Here is a 15,576-nt window from a genome sequence, read left to right as displayed (position 1 = left end):
CCTGACAGTGAGGAGTTTCACCAGGGGGACGTAGCACATGGGAGGATCACACTATTCCCCCCAGTTCCCCCTCCCCGCCAAACAGGCGTCCCCACTGACCAGAGGATGCACTAGTGCAGCGACCAGAACACATACCCACATCCTGCTTCCCACCCGCAGACACAGCCAATTGTGTCTGCAGGATGCCCGACCAAGCTGGAGGTAACACGGGGATTCGAACCGGAGATAAGCATGTTGGTAGTCAATGGAATAGACTGCTACGCTACCCGGACGCCCTCAAAAACCTGTTTATAACTGGGATACTCAAGTCCATGTAAACACACTCATTGAATCACATCTAAGTTTGAAGTCACTAGTTTTTCTGTCTTCTAGTACATGCAGAGGAAGGACCTTCAACATCCGTCATAAAGAAAATGTGCTAATAACATTTTATTTGTTTAAACCCAAGCTCACAATCAAAGTTAAAGTGGCTGTGAGTACTTTCTACTGTTCAAAGATGTGAATCACAACCACAAATCAGATTAGCCAAGACAAATTCAAATAGAAAGGTAGCAGATACACAGCACATTTGCCAACATTTAGCATGTTTAAATGGCCTTGGATATCACTTTGCTGTGATCGCTGCAAGCTTGGTGAACACTGCGACTGTCAACCGAGTCTATGGGGGGACGGGGTGTCCCACAACAAAAACAACTCAGCTGGCCCGGCTTCAGTATTTGACTGCAGAAATCTGGGCAGTGGGTGGGGTGTGAGTTTTTATTGTTTGCAGCCTTTACAGATATGTATTAGTCAACTTGTTCTTAAGAAATGCCAAAATGTTACTCAAAGCACACTGAAAATCTACATCACACATTATGTTTCCCCATGGACGTAACCGCATCACAAACGCTGGTAGTGTGCACACTTTCACTTTTACAATTGTACTGTTTCTCCACTATTGCCAAGAAACTTAAGTATTAGGCAAGATAGGGTATTGGAATTATCACTGAGTATCTGCACATTTTCATAATGCAAGTGCTGAGTTTCCTTTGGAACAAAGCTGAATTACATCATTTTTTTCTTTTCTTTTCTTTTAAATTTGGTAACCAGGTCATCAGTTTAACAGCCATAGTCTTAAAGCTTCGATGCAGTTTCGGTGTTCAGTCACTCTTTTGCAGCATCTCCTCTCCCGCTTCTAATGTGGTTACTGTGGCCTAAACAATGGTTTTCTATCTGGGCCGCAGGGACCCGCAGTACTGCTGGTTTTCTGATCTACCAGGTAATTGACTGCATCTTCATCTGTTGTGTCAGGTCTGAAAACCCTTTGACTAGATTGTTAGAATACCTGATAGGAAATGTGACCATAATTATCTAGCTGGCAGAATAGAAAACCAATGGTGTTTAGGATCCCCAAGGACTGGTTTGAAAACCACAGGCCTAAAGGTCAGGTCAGTGGTTGTATGGCTGGCAGGCTGCTAGTTGAAACACCATAGACAGAATAAGGTAACACAGTGCAGATATGGTGAATAATTAAGTAAATTTATTAATTTTTGAGAGTTAGGTCTAGTTGTGCGACTGTTAGGAACAGTCGCACAACTATCCAAGATAGTATCACTAAGCAGACCCGTTGGTCCATTGGCAGTAAGTGGTTGAAAGCCCTGCTCAAGGGCAACTGGGCAGTTGGTTAGGAGGTAGGGGAGGAGAACTACTGAATAATTTCCCCCCATTGGTCTGGAGATTCAAACAAATATGATATGTTGTCAGGAGAAAATTTCAGTGGAAGATTTTTTGTTATTAAGGTCCAGTAATTTTAGGTAAAGGCTTGAGCCTTCCTTCTCGTACCATACTCTGGCAAAGTCTTCTGCTCTGACAAACTCTTAAAAGACTTACTGAGGTTCTGCTTTGAGGCCTTTTAGAAACTTGCGTTTCAAAATGGTCCCCCTTCAAGAACACATTGTATAGTTTTCTATGAATTGTTTTGGTCAATGCAGCTTCTGCAGATAATTTTTTCTTTCAGTCTTGGTCATTTTTGACGACCTTCAGTAAAGAATTCTCAGCTAGAAAAAGGGTAACTGCATACTGTTTAAGAGAACGAGGGGAAGAAGAAAGAGAAAGATGGAGGATGACGGAAGAATCTGAAATGAAGCAAAAAATTGGAGGACCATTCTTCCTCTAATGGGTCAGTGGGTGATGACATCATTCCTGGGTCTGTCTCGTCGCCCTTATGAGTGCGGTTAACTGGGTTTGTATACTGTAAATCTTTGGCCTTCTGTTTATGACGGTGGACACCGGGTACAAGCACACATGTGATAAGAACTGCTGCCCTCCCTACGCTTGCATTAAAGTCAGACAAAATGTTAATTTCTAACATCGTTTATTACTTTAATCATTATGTACCGTCTTTCTACTGGAAAAAAGTAGGTAGAATTCAGTTTTTCCATTTTTCCCTTTTTAAAAGAGCTCCCCCTACGTCAGCTCCAACTGATCTTTTTTTTTTACATTCATGTCATCGTCAAAAACACTCATTTGCATACAGCCAATGAGATCAAATCATCAAATGATGAAACCCCGCCCACCCTTACTGCCAACCCATGCTTATACTTGTCACGCAAAGGTCAGCTCATGAATATTAATGAGGGCCAGACCACTCCTGCACAGTTCTTGGGGCAACTGAGAACAGTTATAGATAAAGCTGGATCAGTTCGTCTTGGACACAAATATGTCCAGATGAACCGATCCAGCTTTCTGGGACTCCCTTACCCGGATTTTTGAGCATGCATCAAGACACTTATAGATAAAGGTATTAAAAAAAAAACAATATGAGTCACTTACAAATAAAACGTTGTTGCTCAATGTTTTGTTATGCTGTCGTTAAGGTTTTATGGCGTGAAAGCTTAATGATGATAACTGATTTCGGTCTGATTTAACATTCACCCCATGCATTCTTACATGCAGTAGTACCGCCCAAAGGGTGGAAGAGAAAATGTACCGTGTCTTGTCAAGTTTAGGGTTTCCATTCCCTGTGTGGCTCAGTGAATCAAAACACTATCTGGGTACGACGGCTCGGTGTAGCTCAACTTTACTACATAGTTTAGCTTTGATTTGATCTTTGTAACCCCCACCTCCCAAAAAACCCTGTGCCATCTTGAAGGGCTGATAGTGTGGTGTGTGCCACTGCGGGTTGCTGGTAAATGCGGAATGGCTGTCAGGCGATGACTCATGCTTTAGACACACACACACACACACTTACATACATACACACGCACGCACACACACACACAAACTCACTCACAAGCTCATACATACTTACACCCTGTCTCTCTTTTCCTCCGTCTCTCTCTCCCACTCTCTTTCACTCTCTGTAACACAATCAGATGCATGCGCCATCTGTTAGACAAGGGGGCTGAATCATACAGTACAATACAGTACGGGGGAAGCACTGTGGGCTCAGATAGGCCCGGCACGCGGCTCTGGTAGAAGGTGGCTTCGCGGAGAAGCGGCTCACCCCATCGACCGGTCACCGACGGAGACCGCCAGGAGACTGTGACCGTGGAAACAGGATGCCAGAGAGATGGCAGATTACCAAAGGCAAGAGGGACAATTTTAAGTTTTGTTCTCCGAATTCTCTTTTCCCTTCCGGCTTCACGAGGTGGTCCTCATTCATCGTCCTGAATATGTGGCGGTTAGTTTTTGTTGAGGGACACATGACTTGGGAAAACCTTTTGTGTAAGTTTACCATCAGCCAGCAGTGGAGGTGGGTGGAGGTGGGTGGAGATGTGTGGAGGTGGGTGGTGACGGTCAGCCCGCCACCTATAGTCATAAGTAAATAACATTACGTTCTGCTGACACATGGTGCAGGTTCCTCTGAATCGTCCACGTGAGTCAAGCTAAGAACACTTGGGTAAGTCCAGAGTCATGAGGCTCATTCAGAGCCGAAAACTGTGGGCATCCAGGTAGCATAGTGGTCTATTCCATTGCCTACCTACATGGGGGTCGCCGGTTCAAATCCCCATGTTACCTCCAGCTTGGTCGGGCGTCCCTACAGACACGATTGGCCATGTCTGCAGGTGGGTAGCCGGATGTGGGTATGTGTCCTAGAGCGCTGCACGAGCGCCTCCTTTGGTCAGTCAGGGCGCCTGTTCAGGGGGGAGGGGGAACTGGGGGGGGAGGGGGAACTGGGGGGGGGGGAATGGTGCGATCCTCCCACGCGCTGTCCCATGTGCTTTCACTGTCAGGTGAAAAGAAGTAGCTGGTGACTCCACCTGTATCAGAGGAAGCATGTGGTAGCCTGCAGCCCTCCCCGGATTGGCAGAGGGGTGGAGCGGCGACCGGGACGGCTCAAAAGAACGGGGTGATTGGCCAGGTACAACTGGGGAGAAATAGGGGGGGAGGGGGAATCCAAAAAAGAAAAAAGAATTGAAAACTGTTTGACAAGTTTTCAAGAACAGACATTTGATTTGTTATGTGAGAAACTACTTGGCGATTTGAAGATTATGATTTTGACTTCATGTTTTTCTCACTGTCAGAGCCATCCACCAGGCTGGCCCGTGTTGTGAACAGATCTCCATCACTGCACACGCAGAGTGGTATTGTTGACCTTTTAAGTGGTTAAATGCTTTATGCTCTGAGGAAGGAGTGGGTGTGCAAGTTTCCAGGCATGAAGAATTGTGGGGGGGGGGTGTTTTTTTTTCTCCCAATATACACAGGCTGTAGTGACTGCTGGATTCATGGTCAACACTTTGACCACACAGATCTCATTTACACTATCAAGGCTAGTTTATATTTCAGTTTATCATCATTGCCAATGGCAACAATTACATCTGATGTTCGGTGGCAACATTTGGTTTACACTTTAAGTGATGTGCCACCTATCATTATTGCACCACCCATCACCGAGACTTACATTTTATTGAGTTGGGCATCCGGGTAGCGTGTCGGTCTATTCCTTTGCCTACCAACACGGGGATTGCCGGTTCAAATCCCCGTGTTACCTCCAGCATGGTCTGGCATCCCTACAGACACAATTGGCTACGGCTGCGGGTGGGAAGCCGGATGTGGGTATGTGTCCTGGTCACTGCACTAGCACCTGCTGTGGTCGGTTGGGGCGCCTATTTGGGGGGGAGGGGGAACTGGGGGGAATAGCGTGATCCTCCCATGTGCTATGTCCCCCTGGCGAAAGTCCTCACTGTCAGGTGAAGAGAAGCAGCTGGCGACTCCACGTGTATCGGAGGAGGCATGTGGTAGTCTGCAGCCCTCCCCGGATCGGCAGAGGGGGTGGAGCAGAGACCGAGACGGCTCAGAAGAATGGGGTAATTGGCTGGATACAATTGGGGAGAAAAGGGGGAGAGGAAAAGTCCGAAAGAAAAAAAATTATTGCGCTTTGACCCCATTGCTGGCTCAGTTGTCTTGACGTTTTGGAACGTTCTTATTCCGATCATCACATCATCTGTTTTATAATGGAGGATCATACTTAGCATACTGTAGCCACGCCTGTATGACTGGTGTATGACTGGTGACGTTGTGCAGTATGTATGGTACTAGTCTTTATTACTCAGTCACATTTTTAGAACGAGGGTATGGTGACCAAATGTTTCACTTCTTGTGTTCACTTCCATCATGTACATTTGTGATTTGCTCATCTTCCGTCTTGGCAAAGGGGCTGGTGTCAAATCCACAAATGAAAAAAAAAAAGAAGCATATTCATCTCCTGGTTTCCTGTATAAATTTCTTGAGAGCAAAAGGAAAAAAAAAACATTGGCGATGTGTTCTGTTGTCGTTCATGTGTTTATACTTTTTATGAATGACACCATCCAAAATCATAGAGGAGCAGTAATGGGATGTTGGTGACTTTGTGGCGACGTCGATAGGGCAAACATAAATCGGAAGAACTATAAAATTAGTCTTCGGGACTAGGTCCAACCAATGGTGCTTATCCGCTGTAGTAATTCATTGACTAGATAAACTTTCATCATCTGGCCTGTGATGGATGTAAATATACTGCCCTTGCATACATGTGTAACTTTATACATTGCCACCAATGACTACATTTATATGAGCACAGTTTCCAGTTGTGGTATCAAAGGCATCAAATTACTGTGTAACTCAAGATCCATTAGTCTCATGCAAGCAAAGTTGTTTCCAAACTCTGACAGTCACTATAAAATATGACCGTGGATGACTCGCAATATAGAAAAAGGAAGGCCAACAACCTCCATTAGTGACAAAAGGCAATAATACTTGTTAAAATGTCTATTAAAAGATGGCAGAGATTGTACTGTTTTATGCTAATACTCTTGTGACGAGTAAAGGAAATCTGGATCTCTATGCCCCCTACCTGAATGGTGGCTGCCATGTTCTTTCTGTCCTCCCTCTCAACAGTGACAGCTACATTGTGCGCGTCAAAGCGGTGGTCATGACAAGGGACGAATCGAGCGGTGGCTGGCTGGCCCAGGACGGCTGCCTCAGCAGGGTTGGGGTTTGCAAGGTGCTCTCGGCAGAGCTCCTGGGACGCAGCGCCTTCCTCATCCACGGAGAACGCCTTAAAGACAAACAGGTCAGTCTCTTAACCATGTTCATCATTCAGCTGTATTAAAACGATGATAAAAACCCATACATGAAATACAGAAATAAGAAAAACAAGGACACATCGTGTCATAGACAAGGGTGCAGATCTCATTACAACTTGGGGGGGGGGCAGATATGTTTTTTTCTCAAAACTACAACTAGGATGGGTTAAATGCAGAGACAGAATTACCTCACGGGGATTAATAAAGTATCTGAAATCACAAAATCAACTGTGAAACCTCACTTGAGACTCCCTGTCTCTGTCCCTCTGTGTGTTGCTGCTGCTACCCCCCACAGATTGTTGTGCTGTTGTTGTCTAATGATACCATTATTGAACATTTGTATTAGCTCTTCATTCATTTTCTATGAGGACTTTATCAACTAGTATTTGTACTATTACAGAGGTCTTCCTACTCACACAGTGGCGTTTTGAGCAAGCGGCAACCTTCGGGGCTGAAAAATGAAGCCAATGCGGAAGTGCCCAAAAACTGCAGTTCCTCGAATGGCCACTTGAGGTTGGCTCCAAAAACGAGTCAATCCCCATAGACCCCCCCATGTTAAAATGCCTAACTATACTGCAGAAATAAACATGTTTACAGCCTGGTACTAAATACTGGGTATTTAGTACCAGGTATGTATTTAATACTTTGGTACTATATATATATATATATATATATATATATATATATATATATATATACACATACATACATACACAGTACAAAAACTATATATATATGTGTGTGTATATATAGTACCAAAACTATGTACATATTGTACCATATAGTTTTGGTGTGTGTGTGTGTGTGTGTATACACACATAGTTTTGGTCTCTTATCTAATTTCCCCTTTCATGACAACTGTACGGGTGTGTGTAAATCATTCGTTTAAATTATAATATGGCTTAAAGTTATGCATAATCAAGGTTGTGGCCGCTTTGAATGACAGTTGGGTCAGGACCTGGTTGCAATGCATACCCATAAGACTGTGTACATTTGTTTTATAAAATGTCTTTATAAATGAAAGTTATTATTATTATTATTATTATTATTATTATTATTATTATTATTTAAATAGCCATGAACTTGTTTTTGGGTTGGGTGTTGTCTGGTTGTTCTATCCTTGTACAAAAATTTTTTTTTCAGCAAATCTCGTAGTTACACAAATATTTTTCATGTGAAGCAAGGCATTTCAAGTTAGTCTCATCTAAATGTGCGATAAATTTGAAATGAGCTGCTGTCAACCAGCGGAGCCAATACAGTCAGGTTCCCAGCGAGGCTGTGGGCAAGCGTAGTGTCCTAGGTTTCTCAGTCAGATCCACCCCTCGCTCCGCCCCAGCTCCACCCTATTGTCCACATATGTTCACATCCGTTTTCAAAAAACCAAGATGGCGACAGGAAAATGCCAAACTTGAGTCTTCATAATGGTAGTCCACAAACCAATGGGTGACGTAATTGGTGGCTACGTCCATTATTTTATATTCTATGGTTTTGAGCCCACAAAAATGTCCTGATGTCCACCTTTTTTTGTTTTCTCTGCCATGTTTTGGTAAACCCTGACCCGGCTGACACACACACACACACACACACATAAAGAGGATTGATCGATCAATCAAGTTGCATTTTTTATAGCGCTTTTCTAGCTGCTGCAGGATGCAAGTTAATTATGGAAGGAATTAATATACTTTAACTTAACTCTAATATATGCCATATATATGCTAATATATGCCAAAGGAGCAGTGGGTGTTAATGTGAGCGACTGGAGACTATAATATTAGCAGAAGTTCTTAATAGCTAGCTAGTAGCTAGCTAATGTGAGCTGGCACACATTTAAATAGCTAAGTAAACATCTATCAGGGAAAAGGAGCACTTTGTCATTTCATTTCATGTACTTGCACACATGAAATGAAACGAAATACCGTTTCCCCCAGCCTACAGCAGTGCAACATACAGACATTATGTTAGCTAGATGATCGTTACCATGGAAGATGTAGCTCCTCCACATCCACTTTAAGCACTCACCATCAAAAACCAGAGCAAGTCTCAGAATTTTTTAATTAATATAACTGCAATATAAACGCCTGTCTCAAATAACAGTCTGTCTCTAATAAAGGCCGGGTGCACTACACTGTTCAAATAAATACAAGCCCGGGCTATTATTGGAAGTTTTACGGACATTCGCTGGCAACCTAGTTTAAATATGGATCTAGTTGGGGATAAGTTAATTCACTTGAGGCGGTAAACACAGTCTGGGTATGTTTTTAAACCCTTTATTCTGTTGATGGGTAGACATTATCTTTATTTGAACAAAATTACTTACAAGGCATCTGTCACAGGACTAGCCTATGGTGCTAGCTAGTCACCAGTCACACCAACTACTAGACTCACACACTGAGGACGCAACTCTGACATATTACAGGGATGCTGCAGAGATGGAATCTGGGAAACGTAGTCCAGTAGCAAGCAAAGGTATCAGGATGAAGTAAATGTTAACTTCATTTTCCAAATTTCCACTTAGTTTAGTATATGCAATGGTTCAGACCACTGGATACATAGGGGGGACATAAACAAAACCTTCAAAAAGGGTTGTGTTTATGTGTGCATTATTTCAAATGTGGAGTCAGCTTCTATTAAATATAATTTATTGGTGGGGGGGGGCAACTTCACGGTTGTCAGATGTTGAAGGGGACATGTCTCCTCCAACCCCGGTATCTGTGCACAGGGTCATAGATGTGAAGCACAATTGTCGTGTAACTTTGTTGTAAGCAGAATGATACAGGATCACTGTCTTAAGTTGTAATTGGGAAGTAGGCCTATAATTGACAGCACATTTTTGATTGAGCAGCTAATGTTATATATTAACATCATATCCTGATTTGATGCTTAACACATTCCAACCCAACACCAGCTAGTCTCACTGAATAGTCCTGTCTGGCTGAAGGTGTGTTAATTGGGTAAATCAGCTGGTGTAGATCACAGAAAGATGAATCAGTTCATCTGGACACAACGTTTATTGAGAGAAATGTTTCATCACTCATCTAAGTGACTTCTTCAGTCTCAACTGACTGCAGGTATCCCCACCCTTATAAACAGCACAGTGGCATAACGACCGAAAGCAGTGATTGGTTTCATATGCAAATTATCGTGACCATTGACTAACGTATTATTGAGCATGCATAAAGACAGCTGGTGTAGAGTTGGATCTAAATGAACCTGTGTACACATGTTACATGAATGAACAACTCTGCGAAGAACAACGAGCTGTCTGTCTACCTTGTAAAAGGCAGGAAATCAAGCTTTGTTTTTGAGGTATTATACATTCACAGGTGGTGCTTGTTGTCAAATTTTGGTAAGGATGGTGTTCTCTGTTACCATGTGCCCTGTATAGTCTGGTATCCTCCTGATAAAACACAAGTGAGGGTCTTTACAGGTATTCACCATTTAGTTAAATCTTAACTTGTTCTTTCCATTGTTTTATTCTGTGGTCTGCCCAGGTGATTCTGGAATGTTTCCTAAAGAAAGACCTGGTCTACACCAAGGCCACGCCCACCTTCCACCATTGGAAAGTTGACAACAAAAAGTGTGGGCTGACCTTCCAGAGCCCAGCTGATGCCCGAGCGTTTGACAGGGGTGTGAGGAAGGCCATTGAAGACTTGACAGAAGGTATGGTCTGGAGAAGTTTGGAAGTTTGCCAAGATCTAGGGCCTCAGGGTGGTTTAATCAAAGTTTGGTCACCAAATATTTAGAAATTGGGAAACAAAATCTTAAACTGAGCAGAGAAGAGCAAATGATTCCCCATTAGGCTTAAAACCTTTTTTTTTTTGTATGTATGTCTGAAGTGTTTTTAAGTGTGTGTATGTCTGTGAAGCCAAAGACGAATTTCCATGTGAGTGGACAATAAAGATGTCTAATCTAATCTAAAATTAGAGATAATAGACTGGAGACATGTTACCTAAATCATGCAGTTATAACAGCCATATTCCTTATTATAGGTCTCTATGTTCATTTTTACAGCTGTTAGCATGAATAATAGTTGTGATCTAAATTTTGGGATTTACTTTTCACTCTTGCCTGTAAGTTGGGAGGGAGCATGGTGCTTGGATGGAGGCTATTAGTGTCATGGTGAAGCAGAATCCACAAAGCATATTTTTCCATTACTTATAGGGAATGTGCGCTTTGGTTAGACTGGGATGATAACGGTTAGTTCTGCTCTACCGGTGATGTTGTTTCCATAGCAATCCCATTCTAGTAGTGACTGGACCCAGTTAGAAAGTGAAAGCTGCTTAGGTATGTTTCTTTCCATTCTGACCGATAGCTTTCACTGCTCCACAGGATCCACCACCTCCTCCTCTACTCTCCACAATGAGGCAGAGCTTGGAGATGATGACGTCTTCACAGTAAGATATTTCATCCCCCCCTTGGGAATTTAAACCAGTTTACAAAGAGAGTCAAGAATAACGAGGTCCCATACATATACTGGAAATTATCTTATTGACACTGGTATCACTGGTATACCACTGGTATACCGTTGTGGGTGGGGACTTTTTTTTTTTTTGCTATGAGAGGGATAGATAAGATAGATAGCTAGACACCTAGATTGATTCTTTATCCTTGTTGAGGAAATTTGGCGCCACGGTCTTTACACTGAGATATAAATTTAGCTCCAAATATTTACATACATACATACATACATACATACATACATACATACATACATACATACATACATACATACATACATACATACATACATACATACTCACCGGCCACTTTATTAGGCACACCTGTCCAACTGCTCATTAACGCAAATTTCTAATCAGCCAATCACATGGCAGCAACTCAATGCATTTAGGCATGTAGACATGGTCAAGACGATCTGCTGCAGTTCAAACCGAGCATCAGAATGGGGAAGAAAGGTGATTTAAGTGACTTTGAACGTGGCATGGTTGTTGGTGCCAGACGGGCTGGTCTGAGTATTTCAGAAACTGCTGATCTACTGGGATTTTCACGCACAACCATCTCTAGGGTTTACAGAGAATGGTCCGAAAAAGAGAAAATATCCAGTGAGCGGCAGTTCTGTGGGCGAAAATGCCTTGTTGATGCCAGAGGTCAGAGGAGAATGGCCAGACTGGTTCGAGCTGATAGAAAGGCAACAGTAACTCAAATAACCACTCATTACAACCGAGGTATGCAGAAGAGCATCTCTGAACGCACAACACGTCTAACCTTGAGGCAGATGGGCTACAGCAGCAGAAGACCACACCGGGTGCCACTCCTGTCAGCTAAGAACAGGAAACTGAGGCTACAATTCGCACAGGCTCACCAAAATTGGACAATAGAAGATTGGAAAAACGTTGTCTGGTCTGATGAGTCTCGATTTCTGCTGCGACATTCGGATGGTAGGGTAAGAATTTGGCGTCAACAACATGAAAGCATGGATCCATCCTGCCTTGTATCAACGGTTCAGGCTGGTGGTGGTGGTGTAATGGTGTGGGGGATATTTTCTTGGCACACTTTGGGCCCCTTAGTACCAATTGAGCATCGTGTCAACGCCACAGCCTACCTGAGTATTGTTGCTGACCATGTCCATCCCTTTATGACCACAGTGTTCCCATCTTCTGATGGCTACTTCCAGCAGGATAAGGCGCCATGTCATAAAGCTCGAATCATCTCAGACTGGTTTCTTGAACATGACAATGAGTTCACTGTACTCAAATGGCCTCCACAGTCACCAGATCTCAATCCAATAGAGCACCTTTGGGATGTGGTGGACCGGGAGATTCGCATCATGGATGTGCAGCTGACAAATCTACAGCAACTGCGTGATGCTATCATGTCAATATGGACCAAACTCTCTGAGGAATGTTTCCAGTACCTTGTTGAATCTATGCCACGAAGGATTAAGGCAGTTCTGAAGGCAAAAGGGGGTCCAACCCGGTACTAGCAAGGTGTACCTAATAAAGTGGCCAGTGAGTGTGTGTGTATATATATATATATATATATATATATATACACACACACACACACACACACACATACATATACACACACACACACACACACACACACACACACACACACATATATATATACATACACATACACATCCATACACACGCACATGAGTGCACTGGTATAACTACGTACTCTAAACCATACATATATAACATTCAGCAGAATGTTATAAGAGCTGCTGTCACCAAAAAGGGCCAAACTCCTGCCAAAACAGATTTTTCTCCGGGCTATGGATGTCTGGCCAAATGCAAAGTAAAGAATGGGTTGTGGACAGTGGGTGGGTAGTAACAGGTTACAAATTATGCAAACAAGTGTAAGAGTTATTTTTTGTAGCAACAAGTTCTTTTCACGTTCCTTTTTAAAAACTGTACTATTACTCTCTACACAAGTATTTTTGTCCGTTGTAAACTACTTTATTTTTTTGCCTCATTTGTCATTTCTACCTTCATTCTTATGTGTTGATAAGTGTAGTGAAAGAGAACAGATAACCATTGTGGAAGGCGTGTGAAGTTCTCAGCACCTGATCAGCAGATCAACCATCTAACCGAGAGAAAAAAAAAAACACCCGTGTATGGAAAAAGTTGGTGGCGTAAAACCCACAAGATGATAATTTCAGCAACAATCCCTGGCCACACTGTTTATACCAAAATAGATTACACAAAAGGCAACAGTTAAAATATATCATTAAGTGCTTAGTGTGTCTCCTGAAGCAAACACAGATCTGACTTTAAAAATTCGCCTTCTAACCTCTGCAAGCATATTAAAATAAGTTACACACACTGTAGCAGTGAAAATGGAGTTAATGTTAGCTAGCTAGTTAAGACACAACATTCATGTAAATATTTGACTTGATATTTGCTAGTGGTCTGTTAGGCTTTTACAATGGTGCACTTATTGTGCAGATAGTAACATCACTTCCTAGATATCAGACAATTAATAGAACCCTAATTAACTTAAGCTAACATTAGCTAGATACAGCTATATCTTTATGCATGATCAGTAATCCAGGTAAGGAAATCAAAGAAAGTTGAATCGGTTCATCTGGACATAACGGTTATTGACAGAAACATTTCATTACTCATCTAAGGGACATCTTGTGTCTCAACTGACTGCAGGTATCCCCACCCTTATAAACAATACAGTTGTCCCACATTAAACAGGCCCTGGTTAAGTGTGGTTATCCTGGCTTATGTCAAAGCCAGGAAGACACCCAAACAGTGCACCAGCCAACTGAAGAGAGAAGGACAACAGCTGTCTAAGTGTAAACCAGTGGTGAAGCCATATGTGGCCAGTGACGGAAAAGTTGAGACGCATATTTTCCAAACACCACATCTCAGTGGCTTTCAAACCCCAAAACATGCTGCGCCAGAAATTGGTCCACCCCAAGGATCGGGTCCCCTGGCACAAACAGAGCAATATAATGTACGTTGTTAAGTGCCAGGAAGATTGCCGTGACTTGTACATTGGAGAAACTAAACAGACACTGACCAAGAGGATGGCACAACACAGAAGAGCTAATGTGTCAGGCCAGGACTCCACCATCTACACCCATCTACAGGGCGTGGCCAGCCACTCTTTCAAGGATGAGGATGTGCACATCCTTGATAGGGAGGAATGCTGGTTTGAATGGGGAGTCAAAGAGGCCATCTATGTGAAGAGGGAACGACCATCCCTGAACTAAAGGGGGGGGGGGCTAAGAGTACATCTGTCATCATTTTCCAATGCTGTGATTGCGAACATTCCCAAATCCTCTGTGAATAGTACACATGACCATTGAAACTAGTTAAAAATCTCACCTATTTGCATTTGAAACTGATCGTTGGTTTTGGTCGTTGTGCAACTGTATTGTTTATAAGGGTGGGCATACCTGCAGTCACTTTAGACCGAAGAGGTCACTTAGATGAGTGATGAAACACTTCTCTCAATAAGGTATGGTTAACGTTAAAGTTAGCTGACTTTCAAGGCACAATATCACATGAAAGCAGGCCCTCCAGATCACTACTGTCAGTGATAGACCTTTCTCGCTGCAGACTTTTTTTACATTTCATGGAATTGTAAACACAGCTGAAGATAATAACATTAGTTCTGGGTCTGTTTTAGTTAGCCTGAGTTTCTGTATACTGGCATGGAAAACTCTCGAGGACTATTCCAGAAAGTGGCAAGATACATGTTAAACCGGAAATTCATATCAATCTGGATTTTTCTGTTCCAAACACAGAGTTCAGTATGAGTCCAGATCAGTTACTGTGGCAAGTTCTGGAGCTAACCTGCTCCCTGACAGGTTAACTTGAGTTTAACATGACCAAGCTTGCAGCAATTCAATTCAATATTTCACTTGTCTTGTTCATGGTGTGTCATTTTCTAGAGAACCCCGTGAATATTGAAGCTTGAGTCATTTGCCGAGTTTTACATGAAAAGAGTAATTATACCTCGATTAGACTCAGGGAGGAGCGCTGCTTTAGATAAGATATACTTTATTAATCCCTGTGGGGAAATTCCACCTCTGCATTTATCCCATCCCAACACACACAGGGAGGGAGCACTGTGTGTTTTTACCATTTTTACTGTTTCATAATATTGCCACAATGACGAGAGAGAAATGCCCTCCTGTGTCACACCATGACCCTGAAGGAGAAAATCCTCTCCACCCTCCTGACCACAGAAATGGCAGTTCTAAGGGACGCCATTTGCAATTATAATTTCTTTAACTAACAGTTCAAATATTACCCCCACCCCCACCCCTTTTTCTTTTGGCCCAAATAAAGGCAATTCTTAATTTTTCTATTTATTTAATGTAAACACAAAATGAGAGAGGCCATCTTTCAATTTTTTAACATTGTGTCCAACCAATGAAGAAACATGTCATGAGCCTACCTTTTACCAGTTGCTACTGTTTATGTCAAGCTGTTTTTTATTTTTTTAAGTTTTTTGCTTTTTTTTATTCATAAGTGATTGATCTGGAGGCTCTTTTGAAAGATATCTGGGAAGAGATTGGAAGACATTTTTGCTAAGCAGAGTA

General features: G+C 42.5%; 1 protein-coding gene across 1 annotated transcript in view; it reads left to right on the top strand.

Annotated features, from left to right (window-relative positions):
• spred2a (sprouty related EVH1 domain containing 2a) overlaps positions 1-15,576 on the top strand; it is a 46,065-nt gene that overhangs the window by 14,877 nt on the left and 15,612 nt on the right. Inside the window, exons 2-4 of the mRNA XM_056280696.1 lie at positions 6,358-6,532; positions 10,037-10,205; positions 10,875-10,939. Coding sequence (XP_056136671.1) covers positions 6,358-6,532; positions 10,037-10,205; positions 10,875-10,939 — 409 coding nt within the window. The remainder of the gene's footprint in view (positions 1-6,357; positions 6,533-10,036; positions 10,206-10,874; positions 10,940-15,576) is intronic.

Source organism: Lampris incognitus, chromosome 5 (assembly GCF_029633865.1).
Source record: "Lampris incognitus isolate fLamInc1 chromosome 5, fLamInc1.hap2, whole genome shotgun sequence".
Classification (NCBI taxonomy): domain Eukaryota; kingdom Metazoa; phylum Chordata; class Actinopteri; order Lampriformes; family Lampridae; genus Lampris; species Lampris incognitus.
The sequence above is the reverse complement of the archived record's forward strand: the minus strand, read 5'-3'. Positions and strand labels throughout refer to the sequence as shown.